This window comes from Schistocerca cancellata, chromosome 9 (genome assembly GCF_023864275.1).
Source record: "Schistocerca cancellata isolate TAMUIC-IGC-003103 chromosome 9, iqSchCanc2.1, whole genome shotgun sequence".
Taxonomy (NCBI): domain Eukaryota; kingdom Metazoa; phylum Arthropoda; class Insecta; order Orthoptera; family Acrididae; genus Schistocerca; species Schistocerca cancellata.
The window spans coordinates 318,911,790-318,926,155 of NC_064634.1; the positions used below are offsets into that span (position 1 = coordinate 318,911,790).

Genomic DNA, 14,366 nt, shown 5'->3' on the forward strand with positions numbered 1-14,366 from the left:
CACATCTGTATTTGCATTTATTGCAAAATGTGAAATTCTCATGACCCCAGTAACAAGTGATAATCAGTCTACTAATTCGTTCACTGAAAAATGTATTTTCTAAGTGGCCTAGAAAAATATATGCAAGGGCTCTTGCAAGGCAGCTTCCCATAGCCAATCCAACATTCTGTTTGTATACCTCTCCTTGCAAATTCAAGTAATTGTCTGGTAGCACTATTTCTTTCAAACTGATCAGTACATGTATTTCAGGTTGGTTAATCTTGTCAAGTTTTAGTAGGTTATTACTTATGATGTTTATGGTTCCAACAGCTGGCACATTCGTGTACTGATGATATCTAATGACATAAATTTTCCATTTACTGGTATACTTGTATCTTCTGATTAATTTGGTCTGTGGTATTACAATGTAAGTAAAAATTATAATGAAACGAAAAATTAAACATTTATTTGTACATATTTACATATATGTGCTGATAATAGCTTGATTGACAAGAGGTACCACTAGAGAATGAGCTATCGGCACAAACCAGTGGGAGCAAATAAAACATAAAAAAAATGCACCTCTAACAGATTATTATTAGAATAGCATGCATTTCATTTCATACAGTTTGTGATGGTTGTAGAACAGAGTCCACAAGAAATACTGGCACAAAATTAACCTATTTTGGTAAATCATTAAAAAAGCCTAAGCATCTAAAAAGATTAAATGAGAAGCTAATTTCCAAAAAGTCAAGGCAGCATCATTACCTTGCTCCCAAAACCCCCAGACCTTGCAATAAGGAATATACTGAAAGGAATGTCATTCTCACATTCTCAGGATATTACAGGGTGTATACGAGCCGAGACAACCGGGAGATCCGGGAATTTTTCCATCCGGGAGAAAACCGGGAAAAACCCGGGAATTATTTAGAATTCCGGGAATTTTTCTTTGTTTTAGTTTTCAGTTAAATTTTTGTGATTTTGACTGGTAAGAACCAATATTCTAACAAAGGACATTACTGCATCCCGCTACTGCAGAATAATGATGCAGCAAGAAAACACGAACGAGATAAAAAAAACTAAAATAAAAAAGTTACAAAGGAAATGAGCCGTATAGAACAAAACAGTGCTCATACAAGCGTCTACCAACAGCAAAGTCTATCAAATGCTTTAGGAAGACTATGCAATGCTTTATAACAACAAATTGCCTCCGATAAGCGTGACGTGATAACTGTGTAAATTAGATTCGTTTGAGCAGTTGCAGGCGGGATCTTGCGCTTTCGCAGTTGAGTCGCGTATGAGTAGTACCTTCTCCCGCTTCTGGTTACAGAAGTGTGGCTGGGCGTCACTTCTTAATATTGCCTCGATTCGAAAATATAGTAAATCTGGGGCTGATGCACAGAGCAGTCTGAGTTGTGGTGGGGAAGTGGGTCGTCGCGACGTGACCTGTGTTCACGTTCAGTGATTTTGTTGTTTCCTCTTCGTTTATTGCTCTCATGCTAAACAATAACAAAACGGATTTTTGTGGCAGTGAACTATCAAATTAATTAAAATAGTTCACATAATTATGGAAGGCTAAAATATGTTTTTAGTTTCAGATTTTATTTCCACCTTTCAGACAGTCAAACATTAATCGCCTTACAGAACAATGAAGTTATTTTTGCCGGTTTTTATTAATCTTTTCTGCTGAGACAGTCAATTTATTTGAAACGAAGTGTTTGATTTCACACTATTGGCTAGTTTCAACTTTTCGCTGCATTTCAAGTGCACGTATGGCATTATGCCATATTGAACCAAACATGAGATAATATAGTACTGGTACTTCCAGAAAATTTGGGCAACGGCCTTGCCGCAGTGGATACACTGGTTCCCGTGCGATCACCGAAGTTAAGCGCTGTAGGGCGTGGCCGGCACTTGGATGGGTGACCATCCGGCCGCCATGTGCTGTTGCCGTTTTTCTGGGGGCACTCAGCCTCGTGATGCCAATTGAGGAGCTACTCGACCGAATAGTAGCGGCTCCAGTCAAAGAAAACCATCATAACGACCGGGAGAGCGGTGTGCTGACCACACGCAACTCCTATCCGCATCCTCACCTGAGGATGACACGGCGGTCGGATGGTCCCGATGGGCCACATGTGGCCTGAAGACGGAGTGCTTACTCCGAGAAAATTTACATACGACTGTGCATTTGAAGCCATATTTTGCATTTTAGTATGGTTCATGAAATTCCGATGTTTTTGAAGTATCCTCTTTTGTCTTGTTCCTTTTATGACACAATGTAAGATCTTTTAATGTTTTACACGTACGAACATAAGGGCTTCCTGCGTCATCGTAGCTGTGCAAGCGCAATGACGCCTATTATCTGGCGCTCTGTTGCAACCGCTGAACCGAACCTATGTCTAACAGGTCACAGGAAAATATTGCGAATGGCGTTTTGAAAAGCGCTACATTCAAAGCAGATTTACTTATACGCGAGATGAACTATATGCGAGAATGTATGATGAATTTCTTAAATCACAAAGCATTTCACTCTCATTTAAAAGTCAACTCTTTCAGGACGACCATTTAGAAGAATTTAGAGTCCAGAAAATCAGACATTTACGTCGTTATTAAAATTTTTACTGGTACATTTGTGTGATGTATCTTAAAGTGTAACACGCGCAAAAAAGATCAACATTATATGTGGAAACTTAGCTTCTCTTCCAGCTTATTAAGCTTCGAGACCAACATTATATGTGAGTGCTATGTATATTTATTTAAACCATTAACTTTCGTTATTTGTGTGTTCGCGATACTTAAGAGTGAAAGAGTGATATTGCTATTGGCTGATTACATCACGAGTCCTGTGCTGTCATCAGTTGGCGAGATCACGCTTACAAAAGTGTATCGCAATCTCGATTTCAGTGCTTCGGGAAGTGCCATGTGGTGTTTGGTGGAATTCAAATTTATACCTTCGTAATACGAAAATATGCAGCGTACATGTTGCTGCACATCAAAGGTGTTTTTCCCCCCTGAGATTCATTTTCAAAAGTGCTGGGAAATTCTATGTCGGTATATAAAACAATGAACATTCAAAGGATTGATGAGTTTTACAGTGCCGAGGAAGAGTATACTGTCACTTAACATAGAAAAAGTGTACTTTCGCCTGGGAGAAAGTATATTTTTAACCGGGAAATCCGGGAATTTTTTTCCTTGTCCACGTATACACCCTGTATTATTAAAATTAAACCTATTGTTTATGGTAGAGTTTAACATCTCATGACTATTTCAAATTTTACAAATCTCCTTTCAGCAATACACATGACAGACAGACTGTGACACTTCTCATAAAGTGTTTAACACATCTAATGAACACTGAAGTTACAAAAGTTAAGAGAAATGGGAATGCTTACTAGTTCTTCCCTTTCCTGCAGTTCAAAAGAAATAATTAACTGCTAAGTAATTCTGCCAACACACTCACACCAAAACTTTAAAACTAATACAAAGAACAAAGCAACAAGAATAAAATGACACTCATACCATCAGTTAACGCTGGCACCTGAATCCTTATACCAGCTGATGACAACAGGACTCTGTCTTTAGGCACAACTTTGTAGTTCCCAATCCGAACTGTGCGGCAATCTAGGAGGGTGTATGTGCCAACCATGCTACCATCCACAATACTCTGCATTTCACGCCCTCCACCTGATGAATACTTCACATTATTATTACTGTTTCACAATAAATACACAACAATATAAGTGACAAAAAAATAATGTAAAAGTATAATTCCTGGTTTTATCTCTGGAATGGAGATTACTATGTTCTTATTTTAAAAAGAAAAGGTAACTACACACACACACACACACACACACACACACACACACACACACAGAGAGAGAGAGAGAGAGAGAGAGAGAGAGTATCTATTTTGTGGATGCCTACCAGTTTCATTTTTTCATATCTCTGTGGTTCATTTATATGGGTCAAACAAACCTACAATTATTCACACTGCCCTTTTTGGTATGCATTCCATATAATCTGTTAATCCTATTAGGCACAGGTCCTAAACACCTGAGAAATATTCTAGAATAAAAAGTTTTGTAAACAATCTCCTTTAACCAGACTGATTGTACTTCTGTAGCATTCTACCAATGTCCTTAAGCCTGACTCCACTATACCTGTGACTCGCCCGATGTGACTGTTCTAGATTACATCCTTACAAATTGTTAAATCCAAGTATTTTTATGAGGTGGCTGATTCCAGTTCTGATTGTACAGTACTATGGACTCATGATACTATTTTTCTGTCATTTTGTGATGTGTATAATTTTATATTTCTGTATATTTGTAGCAAGTTTTCAATCTATGCAACTACTTGAAATCTTATCAATATTTGAGTTGGTGTGTGTGTGTGTGTGTGTGTGTGTGTGTGTGTGTGTGTGTGTGCGCGCGCGTGTGTATAAAACAGCCCCACACACACCTCTTGTGTACACACCTGCATCATTTAGATGAACCGTAAAATCATATGAAGTCTTTCAATCAAGCCTTCCATTCAATGTGAAACAACGGGGCAGTTCTGGGGACAATGCTGAGTTTGTGAGCTTCGAAGAAACCCAGGAGCAAGTCTGATCTTTTCAACGTTCTCTGCCAGGCCAAGCTTCTCTGCCAGTCACTGCAAAGATCCTTGAACATCTTTGGCTCCCAGATGACAGACAGGTCCATACATAGAGTGCACCTTGTAGTCTTCCCTTTAACTTAGTGTCATTTCCCTAGGGGGAACTATTATTCATTGTACATTTCAACTGTCAACCATTAACAGATCCCTACCCTTTTGTGATTATCTGTAACATGTTTCCCAACAGGTTACTTGAGCCTCACTGGTTCACTTTTAGTGGAAGACAGCACACTGAACTTGTTGGTGTAACACCCCAAGTTCTCCCTTTTTTTTTTTAATTCCTAAGGGACTAAACTGCTGGGGTCATCGGTCCATAGACTTACAAACTACTTAAACTAACTTATGTTAAGAACAACACACCCACCCATGCACGAGGGAGGACTTGAACCTCTGGCGGGAGGGGCTGCACAACCCGTGACGGCACCTCTAACTGCGCGACCATTCCACATGGCAGTTTTCCCTGGTCTCTGACTCATCCATACAGACCATCTAGATCTACCACTGACAAGCCACTTAAATGAACAAGTAGTGATACCTTCTATACTACCTGAGGAGATGACAGTACTTGAGCTAACTTTGTCATCTTTAGTACACGACTCTCAGTACCCCTCACAACATCACCCATTCACAGCAGCTTTCAATCACTTGATAGGTGGTTTCTGGCTGCTTTTTGAATCTCAACTAACTTATCCTGTGACTGAAAACAGCAATTACAATGGGGCTGATTTGTAACTAGTGCAGTGTCCCATAAGACCATACACAAAAAACTTTAACTAAGCTTCCAGATTCTCTAAATTTCTGAGTCTAGTTCTATTCAACAATTGAAGAAATTAACATCCAAAAAGAGACTTCTATTACAAAAGCAGAAAAACCTGGAATAAAAGTTACTGATTCCCTAAGGGTTTCTGAGGTTACAGTGACTAACAATCTCTAACATAGCTTTAACTTACAATAAATGCAGACAATTTAAACTCCTTTTGAAAGGGATAACCAAATGTAACACAATATGTTAGTTATAACATTTACAATAGTGACTGTAACTCACGTTAATTTATTATGAACTATGTTATGCACAATACTCTTAACTTTTGAAAATTCTCAAAAACAATCTTTCTTTTGTGTAAATACAAAATGAAATATGGGGATGGTAGTTTCTTAGTGAGGATTCTTTCAAAGTTGCCATGTTTACAACTGATGATATTGTACAAATCTTTTCATGGCACTCTCCAATGTTTGCAAATTTACAATATATCACAATACATCCAAATCTTTAAACAATTACTAAAAGATTATTCGAAAACAACACAAACATTAAAATATTCCCTTACAGGAATGAATGATAAATATTCTACAGTTCTGAAAAATGTGAACAAATGGTTGGAAAGCAATCAAATACTAAAGAAATTACACACCTATTTAACAACACAGGAAGATTTCTGGAATGTCTGATCACACTGTGCACAGGAACTAAGTGTAAGTTTTGCAGCCTAGCAGACACAGTACTGATATTAACACAATTTTGTTTTTGTGACACTGGGTTCATTCTGCATAATAAAATTCGTGGTGACCTGATATGTGGAATAGTATTGTCTATACAACTTTTCATTCTTGTTTAAGGTGTTTCTTTAAAACAGATAAACTGGAACTTCATGTTATTTTAAAATTGGAAGTACAATTTATTGTAACTTGAACACTATTGACTAAGTTTTGCTACACTTTTACTTTCACATATTACAACATCTAAGGAAATGTCTGGCTGTCAACCATTGAGTGCATGAAGACATTATTGGCAGCTGTGGATGTGTATACTGCACACCTCCCAGAATTGCACCTCTGATGACTGCAAGGTAACTGAAGATATTTGTTGACAAAAGTTTCCTAATGCTATTGGTAAGGGATTTCAGATCGATTCCGTATTTTCCGGAAGGCTTTTGACACTGTACCACACAAGCGGCTCTTATTGAAATTGCGTGCTTATGGAATATCGTCTCAGTTATGTCACTGGATTTGTGATTTTCCTGTCAGAGAGGTCACAGTTTGTAGTAACTGACGGAAATCCATGGTGTAAACTGGCGTTCCCAAAGGTAGTGTTATAGGCCCTTCGCTGTTCCTTATCTATATAAATGATTTGGGAGACAATCTGAGCAGCCATCTTCCATTGTTTGCAGATGACACTGTCGTTTATCGACTAATAAAGTCATTAGAAGATCAAAACAAGCTGCAAAACAATTTAGAAAAAATATCTGAACGGTGCGAAAAGTGGCAGTTAACCCTGAATAACGAAAATTGTGAGGTCATCCACACGGGTGCTAAAAGGAACTCATTAAACTTCGGTTACATGATAAATCAGTCTAATCTAAAAGTTGTAAATTGAACTAGATACCTAGGTATTACAATTACGAACAACTTAAATTGGAAGGAACACACAGAAAGTGTTGTGGGAAAGGCTAACCAAAGACTGCGTTTTATTGGCAAGACACTTAGAAAATGTGGCAGACCTACTAAGGAGACTACGCTTGTCCGTCCTCTTTTAGAATACTGCTGCGCGGTGTGGGGTCCTTACCAGATAGGACTGACAAAGTTTATCGAAAAAGTTCAAAGAAAGGCAGCACATTTTGTATTATCGTGAAATATGGGAGAAAGTGCCGCAGAAATGATGCAGAATTTGAGCTGGAAATGATTAAAAGAAAGGTGTTTTTCGTTGCGACAGAATCTTATCAAGAAATTCCAATCACCAACTTTCTCCTCCGAATGCAAAAATATTTTTTTGACACTGACCTACGTAGGGAGGAACAATCACCATGATAAAATAAGGGAAATAAGAGCTCGTACGGAAAGATATAGGTGTTCATTTTTCCGCGCACTATATGAGATTGGAATAATAGATAATTGTGAAGGTGGTTCGATGAACCCTCTGCCAGGCACTTAAGTGTGATTTGCGGAGTATCCATGTAGATGTAGATGTAAACAAATTAAAATAAAATAAGAAAAGTATGGTATCATGAAAGATCATGATCAAACAACAAGAGTATATTAACTAAGAGAGATAAAGCAACAGTTGGGCACAAGGACAAAACCCTGAAAGATCTCGTCAATGTATACATCTAATACCTAGTATATTTGAAACAAACCATTAAAACAAATGGAACTCACCACAGACACTCTTGAGTTTGTTAATATCAGAGACCAGCTCATCTTCTTCATCTGAAAAGTTTGGTGGAGGTTCCTTTTTCAAAAGTGAACTAGAGAGATCACAATTCAAGTCAACAGCAGATCCCATCTGCACAGCAGATTGGCCAGATCCTCTCTGTGGCACCTCCCCTTCACAATGCCCACGCTCTTCCTCATCAGAGGAAAGCGTCAGGCACACTGTAACAACATCATTGCCATCATCGTCACCACCAACACCACCACCACCACCACTATTATTAAGCAACAACAAAAGAATGGGGTGTATGAGATTGCAAAATTTTAAATGTGGGTAAAATAGAATGCAACATAAATCTATTTCAGTTAACTGCTTCTACAAACAAAAAAAAAAAAAAATAATCTTTCAATTCCAAATACTTTCAAAGAAGTAATGTGAATAATATTTAACGTTATACCATCATCTGTAATGAGGGCAATCAATGTGTTTAAAATAGAATTCACTGACATGGCAAACTGTGGCAGCGGGTACATAAATGTAACACCAACTCTCTCTTTCAAGCATTTGCAACCATAACTTTATTTCACAAGCAGGAACCGAAAATAAATGCAGATTGTATCTAATACAGTCAGGCAGTTCATCTAATGTTAGGACTTCAAAACAAGAGATTAGAACATTTCAAAACCAATGCAGCAAAAAAAAAAGTGAGAATCCAAATATTAAGTTGTATCTCGATATTCCATTTTTGCATTAAATCTTTATTTTCTCACTGTCCAAAAAGTATCAACTGCAATTAAAAATCAACACGGGTCACAGATTACGCAAATCTACACGAGAGTTAGGGAAAGAAACAGAATAAAAGTGATGAGAATTAAAACTTGTAAATAACAGTATTGAACCTTCAAGTTTTAACTGTCAAATGCTTTAGAATTACAAGAGAGACAGAATGGCTGTCCATCACTTACTTACAGGGGGCTTACAGCAAAATATAGTGACACTAAATTGTGGAATTTTGTATTTGGAAAGAGTAGTTGGTTGGGAAAGATTGGAAACTGGTAGGAGCAAGGCGGAGAGTGGGGCAGAAGTTTGAGAAAGATAGAGAAGCTACATCACTGCCAACTGGTAGAAAAATATCGTACCTTGTGGCAATAATTATTTAAATTATTTTTATTTCATAGCAATAGTCAACAAAATTTTGACCAAGATTTGGTAGTCTGCAGCCTTTGACAGTAAAACTAAGAATTCCTTGGTACTTCAAGTAGTGAGAAATGATTTGGAGTTCATGTAGAAACAAAAGAAGGGAGCAACATATAACCACTACGGTGCTAACTTCAGTTTTCTGACATTTCTACTGCATTGTGAGTTGTTTTTACTAACAAAATGTGATTTTTGATATATCCTTCCAAATTAAGTCTTCCATGGTGATTACATGTCAGATTCGATTAGAATCGATCAGTATTATTCTAAGGAGATGACCTGCAATTTGTACTTGTTTCACACATTACATTGGAACCATTCGTTGGGCACTATATATGTATTAATATGTAGTTTCAAATAAGACAAGGCTATTAAACATGCATTATCTGAACAGTTACATCTATAGCCTTTTCTCACTTACTAATATTTCCAAATTAGAATATATTTAGTGGCATGCAGCTGTCCTTTTCTTGTACTGTGCCACAGCTATTGGCTTAGGAAACATCAACAATGTCATGCCAAAAATGTTGGCACGTCTGTCATTACTGTCCCTACTTGTGTAACATCCCTAATGAACTCTTACATATCTTTGTGTTGTCTGCTGGCAAATGTAATTTGTTTGTTTACTTACACATGACATTAATTACTAGGGGGAGGGATGAGAAAAAAAGAACAGAGTTGTTTTAGAGTTTACCATGGTAGAGGGACAATAAAATAGAAACTACTCAGCACCAATCAATCACAGCATGCATAATCAACTTGTGCACCAAATTTTCTTGCTTCTGCAATTCTCTGTGGGTTTTTACAACTGTAGTCATAAATTCTAAAATACCAGCTCTGTTTCATGTTATATTGCACTTGTGCTGTATCTCAACAGTTTTAATTCTATGTAACAGTTGTATTAAAACTGTCCTCAAAACTACATTTGACTTGAAAACAGCATTTCTATACTAAACATGGTCCTTCTGAATGTAATACGCCAGTGCTTTCTTCCAACCTCCAAACCGACTTACCCAGCCATTTATAGGGTAACTACAGTTTAACATGGACTCTGAACCAAAAAATTTTCAAATTAATAAGCTGCTGCCAGAGGTAGGGAGCAACGAAAATCCTTGCCTGGGTACAAAACAACAAACCTTTGGATGAATTGTCTGTCACTTACCTACTGAGCCACTCTCAGTAGAGCTACAAATACAAAGCAGAATATTGAATCATGAATATTTTAACAAACAAAATTACTCTTGCAGTACAAAAACTTACCTGGTTCATCCACCAGTTTGGCTTGTTTCTTAACAGGCCTTTTTGATGATTTTTTGGCACCTGGTTTTGATACCTGAACTTCCCACTTTTTATATTTATCATGGAACTTCTTCTGGAAAAAAAAAACAGACAAATACATAAATTCTAACAACTGAAAATATCAAACAATTTAATAACTTCAAATGAGTAAAACAAATATAAAATTTTGAATTTTAATTCATCTAATTCATCAGCTGCAGCTTCTGTCCAATGAATGAAAGTACATTTTCAAAGGATAGTTATTATATTACTGGTGACTTGAGGCATGTGATCCGCTTGAGAATTATTTGTGTTTCTCCAAGCTACGAGATCCTGAAGCTCTCAGGTCTGCACTAAGACTGCTGTGAGCAAGCTCTGCCAAGCAAAAATGGCTCTGAGCACTATGGGACTTAACATCTGAGGTCATCAATCCTCTAGAACTTAGAACTACTTAAGCCTAACTAACCTAAGGACATCACACACATCCATGTCCGAGGCAGGACTCAAACCTGTGACTGTTGCGATCGCGTGGTTCCAGACTGTAGTGCCTAGAACCGCTCGGCCGCCTCTGCCAAGCAAAGTGAAGTTCGTCTTGTGAAACTCTTTGGGATGTGAAAGAGAGAGGGTTGTCAGAAGCCATACGGCCATGAGAGTTTGAGAGAGACTAGTGAAATAACATGGGGAATACCACACTGAGGGTACTTAGGCAATGGCTTCAGGTTACGGACAATATTTCTGTGTCCACAACTTGCAAGATGAACTTTGGTATATATATATATATATATATATATATATATATATATATATATATATATATATGAATTCGTGGCAAACGAATCTGCTCCAGTCCGGAATCCTTGAATCATTACACCAACAACCTGAAAACAGCTTTTGCATCCCATAACTACCCTCCCGACCTGGTACAGAAGCAAATAACCAGAGCCACTTCCTCATCTCCTCAAACCCGGAACCTTCCACAGAAGAACCCCAAAAGTGCCCCACTTGTGACAGGATACTTTCCGGGACTGGATCAGATTCTGAATGTGACTCTCCAGCAGGGATACGACTTCCTCAAATCCTGCCCTGAAATGAGATCCATCCTTCATGAAATCCTCCCCACTCTACCAAGAGTGTCTTTCCGCCGTCCACCTAACCTTCGTAACCTCTTAGTTCATCCCCATGAAATCCCCAAACCACCTTCCCTACCCTCTGGCTCCTACCCCTGTAACCGCCCCCGGTGTAAAACCTGTCCCATGCACCCTCACACCACCACCTATTCCAGTCCTGTAACCCGGAAGGTGTACACGATCAAAGGCAGAGCCACGTGTGAAAGCACCCACGTGATTTACCAACTGACCTGCCTACACTGTGAAGCGTTCTATGTGGGAATGACCAGCAACAAACTGTCCATTCGCATGAATGGACACAGGCAGACAGTGTTTGTTGGTAATGAGGATCACCCTGTGGCTAAACATGCCTTGGTGCACGGCCAGCACATCTTGGCACAGTGTTACACTGTCCGGGTTATCTGGATACTTCCCACTAACACCAACCTGTCTGAACTCCGGAGATGGGAACTTGCCCTTCAGCATATCCTCTCTTCTCGCTATCCGCCAGGCCTCAATCTCCGCTAATTTCTAATTTCAATCTGCCGCCGCTCATACCTCACCTGTCTTTCAACATCATCTTTGCCTCTGTACTTCCGTCCCGACTGACATCTCTGCCCAAACTCTTTGCCTTTACAAATGTCTGCTTGTGTCTGTGTATATGCGGATGGATATGTGTGTGTGTGTGTGCGAGTGTATACCTGTCCTTTTTTCCCCCTAAGGTAAGTCTTTCCGCTCCCGGGATTGGAATGACTCCTTACCCTCTCCCTAAAAACCCATATCCTTTTGTCTTTCCTTCTCCTTCCCTCTTTCCTGACGAGGCAACCGTTGGTTGCGAAAGCTAGATTTTGTGTGTATGTTTGTGTGTCTATCGACCTGCCAGCGCTTTTGTTTGGTAAGTCTCATCATCTTTCTTTTTAAATATATTTTTCCCACGTGGAATGTTTCCCTCTATTATATATATATATATATATATATATATATATATATATATATATATATATATATATATATATATATATATATACCTAAAAACAAAGATGATGTGACTTACCAAATGAAAGTGCTGGCAGGTCGACAGACACACAAACGAACACAAACATACACACAAAATTCAAGCTTTCGCAACAAACTGTTGCCTCATCAGGAAAGAGGGAAGGAGAGGGAAAGACGAAAGGATGTGGGTTTTTAAGGGAGAGGGTAAGGAGTCATTCCAGTCCCGGGAGCGGAAAGACTTACCTTATGGGGAAAAAAGGACGGGTATACACTCGCACACACACACATATCCATCCACACATATACAGACACAAGCAGACATATTTAAAGACAAAACTCTTTGTCTTTAAATATGTCTGCTTGTGTCTGTATATGTGTGGATGGATATGTGTGTGTGTGCGAGTGTATACCCGTCCTTTTTTCCCCATAAGGTAAGTCTTTCCGCTCCCGGGACTGGAATGACTCCTTACCCTCTCCCTTAAAAACCCACATCCTTTCGTCTTTCCCTCTCCTTCCCTCTTTCCTGATGAGGCAACAGTTTGTTGCGAAAGCTTGAATTTTGTGTGTATGTTTGTGTTCGTTTGTGTGTCTGTCGACCTGCCAGCACTTTCATTTGGTAAGTCACATCATCTTTGTTTTTAGGTATATTTTTCCTTCATGGAATGTTTCCTTCTATTATAACCATATATATATATATATATATATATATATGAATATAATAGAGGGAAACATTCCACGTGGGAAAAATATATTTAAAAAGAAAGATGATGAGACTTACCAAACAAAAGCGCTGGCAGGTCGACAGACAGACAGATTTTGTGTGTCTGTCGACCTGCCAGCGCTTTTGTTTGGTAAGTCTCATCATCTTTCTTTTTAAATATATATATATATATATATATATATATATATATATATACACCTAAAATACCTAAAAACAAAGATGATGTGACTTACCAAATGAAAGTGCTGGCAGGTTGACAGACACACAAACGAACACAAACTGCCAGCACTTTCATTTGGTAAGTCACATCATCTTTGTTTTTAGGTATATTTTTCCTTCGTGGAATGTTTCCTTCTATTATAACCATATATATATATATATATATATATATATATATATATATATATATATAGAGAGAGAGAGAGAGAGAGAGAGAGAGAGAGAGAGAGGGAAACATTCCACGTGGGAAAAATATATTTAAAAAGAAAGATGATGAGACTTACCAAACAAAAGCGCTGGCAGGTCGATAGACACACAAACAAACACAAACAAACACAAACATACACACGAAACTCTAGCTTTCGCAACCAACGGTTGCCTCGTCAGGAAAGAGGGAAGGAGAAGGGAAGACAAAAGGATATGGGTTTTAAGGGAGAGGGTAAGGAGTCATTCCAATCCCGGGAGCAGTAAGACTTACCTTAGGGGGAAAAAAGGACAGGTATACACTTGCACACACACACATATCCATCCACACATACACAGACACAAGCAGACATTTGCCTTTACAAATGTCTGCTTGTGTCTGTGTATGTGTGGATGGATATGTGTGTGTGCGCAAGTGTATACCTGTCCTTTTTTCCCCCTAAGGTAAGTCTTTCCACTCCCGGGATTGGAAGACTCCTTACCCTCTCCCTTAAAACCCATATCCTTTTGTCTTCCCTTCTCCTTCCCTCTTTCCTGACGAGGCAACCGTTGGTTGCGAAAGCTGGAGTTTTGTGTGTATGTTTGTGTGTCTATCGACCTGCCAGCGCTTTTGTTTGGTAAGTCTCATCATCTTTCTTATATATATATATATATATATATATATATATATATATATATATAGTTATAATAGAAGGAAACATTCCACGAAGGAAAAATATACCTAAAAACAAAGACGATGTGACTTACCAAATGAAAGTGCTGGCAGGTCGTTTGTGTGTCTGTCGACCTGCCAGCACTTTCATTTGGTAAGTCACATCGTCTTTGTTTTTAGGTATATATATATATATATATATATATATAT

General features: G+C 38.4%; 1 protein-coding gene and 1 pseudogene across 1 annotated transcript in view; one reads left to right on the forward strand and one right to left on the reverse strand.

The window, feature by feature from the left end:
- The window catches only part of LOC126101384 (sentrin-specific protease 6-like), a 193,981-nt gene that overhangs the window by 94,587 nt on the left and 85,028 nt on the right, over positions 1 to 14,366 (reverse strand). Inside the window, exons 6-8 of the mRNA XM_049912050.1 lie at positions 10,241 to 10,352; positions 7,789 to 8,004; positions 3,499 to 3,663 (exon numbers count right to left, since the gene is read on the reverse strand). Coding sequence (XP_049768007.1) covers positions 3,499 to 3,663; positions 7,789 to 8,004; positions 10,241 to 10,352 — 493 coding nt within the window. The remainder of the gene's footprint in view (positions 1 to 3,498; positions 3,664 to 7,788; positions 8,005 to 10,240; positions 10,353 to 14,366) is intronic.
- Positions 1,816 to 1,932, forward strand: LOC126102283 (5S ribosomal RNA; annotated as a pseudogene).